This window comes from Phytophthora parasitica (assembly GCF_000247585.1).
Source record: "Phytophthora parasitica INRA-310 unplaced genomic scaffold supercont2.6, whole genome shotgun sequence".
NCBI classification, from domain to species: Eukaryota; Oomycota; class Peronosporomycetes; order Peronosporales; family Peronosporaceae; genus Phytophthora; species Phytophthora nicotianae.
In genome coordinates, this window is record NW_008648992.1 from 605590 (window position 1) to 608212 (window position 2623).

Consider the following 2623-nt stretch of genomic DNA (forward strand, 5'->3'; position numbering starts at 1 on the left):
TCACCAACTCAGCACGATGCTTGACCTTCATGAAGGTGACGATGACAGCGACGTCAGGAAATAATTCCTTACGTCCCTTTCTCTTCATCGTCTTGGAGGTGGCGTGGCCAGTGAAGCTGAGCAGTTTGTCAGCCTGTTGACACCACCCGTGGGCGGTGCCGCGAACGCACTGCAGCTCCCGGGCCACCTCCTCCACTCCGACCTCCTGTATCCGCCGGACAGCGTCCCGCTTCTTGCGGACACTGTAACTTCGCTGTTTTTTCTTTTTCTTCTTGGGGGGAGAGTTGTCCATTTTTTGCAGAATGAAAGTGAGCATGTAATACAAAGATTTAGGTGTTGTGTGGTGCAGTTTTACCATAACCATTCAATTGTAATGAATACATGATTGGGTACATATTTCAAAATATTTGGATTTGATTGGATAAAAGTGACACTGTGTTATTATGGAAGCGGCTACGTAATGCCGGCTTTTAGGTTGCCAGTTTTATCTGTCGTTGTCTGTAATCACAGGAGTTTGGAGTTGACTGTGACAAAGTATACGCATTGGTATCAAGGTTTGAGCCCCGTCGCTTGATGTTAGCCATTGGGGTGATACTTGACTGTCATCCATCAGATGGATGTCCACACTGCGTTTCCCACCGGGCGAACAGAAAATGGATATGTGGCAACCTCAAGGGTTTGCGGAGCGAGGCCAATAGCATCTGGTTTGTGAACTTCTTAAGAGCATCTATGGGTTGAAGCAAGCCCGTATGACCTGGTATAGAGTTCTTCATACCTCCTTGACATCGATGGGTTTTGCGCGCTACCACAAAGTGTTTTTTTCTACGTGGAACAAGTGGGAGGATATAATGGCTCATTGTTGTGGTATGTGTTGACGACCTCGTCATTATGTCTGGAGACTCAAAGATGGACTGTCAAAGCGATTCAAATTAAAAGATCTAGGAGGCATTCCTTACATCCTCAAGTTGGAAGTGCAGCGCAACAGAAAAACAGCGTGCAGTGATGATTTCACAACACAAGTACATCTCTGAGTGGATAGAGAAGTACAATATGGTGAACACGTCAAGAAGCTTAAATAAGCTTGGTCTACCTATTGTACCCTAACTCAAATGATTGCAGCCATTCTAACAAAGGCCTTGACAACTAAACAATTTCTAAAGCTTAGACACACGACAGGAGCGACGGGTCTACAACTTATCCCAAGTACTTAGTGGGTATGTTAGGTGCAGCGTGGTGGAGCCGCCGATTGTCCGAAGGCGACAAAGAGTCGTGGTCAGAGGCCAGACAGCTGCCGAACCTAAAAGGTGTGACAACACAAAATATATACTTGCTTTTTCATGATCACTATAGTAAATACTAGAGTAAGTCAGATCCTAAGAACGCTTGGATACAGTGCACCAGCAAGCAGAGGTTGTCTGCCAACCAAACACAAGTGCAATGAGGACTCTATGGCAGAAGGAGGAGAGGCGGACCGAGGGCACTGACCAAGAACGAGCTCACTTCCTTTGCCTCGTACTGAGCACAAGTCTAGGGAATACGCAGTAAAGAGTAAAGGTGTACAGGAGTAATAAACTGTATTGAGTGTTCGCTCTACAGTGTTCATTTTAACAGTTGCTACAGGGCACTCCCGCCGTCTATTAAAACGATATTTTCGCCGTCATTGTAGAACTCACGGATCTGTGTTTTTTTATATTTTGAGACTTGCACATTCTAATCATCAAAAAACTATTTTCGCAAAACATCATTTTTCATTTTTTTAAATCCCTGTTTGGAAGGTATAGTAGTGATAACTAATAACTTATTAGTTCTCTTGTTGATCACCAAGACGATACAGATACGCTTCATTTCAAGCGATTGTAATATGACCGAAAGATTCGGATTTTTGTCCTGAGAAGTACTGTAATATGGGTCTGAAGCCGTGGCATAAACTCATCTCATAGATAAGTCCCTGGATATATCACAGTCCCCTATTCAAGAGTTATAGCAACGCACTTTGTCAACACATATCTTGCATCCGTTTTTGCAGCCGCAGCATCTGCCCATTTACTTGATATAGCAGTGGATAAAAGGGACAAAAGTATCCACATATCCTGCGTCTGATTTGCAGAAGTATTATACACTGCTTTTAGGCAATAAGGCAGCCGAAGCATGATTTATGTTGCTATATTGAGCCTGTATCCAAACTTATGAGTCATTGACCAGCTACCAAAAAAAAAAATTGGATCTCGCAAAGCACTTTTCCTATAATAACGGTGGGGATCACGACGTTGTTTTGCTCGGCTAGCGCTACATTCCCGCTTACTATTAGATAACACTCACAAAACGTTTGTGCTGTCATATGGTGAAACATTTCTTGTAATAATCACTTATACACAGATTCAATGCTTTTTCGTAAAACAGACCATTTTCGGATAGTGGAATATCGCGTGTCAACTGTCTTTTCCAATAGATTTGCATCTCACCACAAATTTTGTTCAGCGTGTTATTTCTGTGATAAGCACGAACCTAAGAAAACAGTTGGTTACATTTGTGGCCCAAAAGTTAAATTTCATAGGATTACGGGCTGCTTCAATACCAAACGGGTTCTGCCTTTTTATAAATCAAGAGACATTGAGGTGCAACC

At 43.0% G+C, this 2623-nt stretch overlaps 1 protein-coding gene across 1 annotated transcript; it reads right to left on the reverse strand.

The window, feature by feature from the left end:
* Nucleotides 1–8: 8 nt before the first annotated feature.
* Nucleotides 9–292, reverse strand: PPTG_03883 (hypothetical protein; the record flags this gene model as incomplete). Its single annotated transcript, XM_008897666.1, has 3 exons — nucleotides 9–25; nucleotides 73–116; nucleotides 171–292. The coding sequence occupies 3 exons, from the start codon at nucleotides 290–292 to the stop codon at nucleotides 9–11; spliced, it is 183 nt and encodes a 60-aa protein (XP_008895914.1).
* Between the last annotated feature and the right edge of the window lie 2331 nt (nucleotides 293–2623).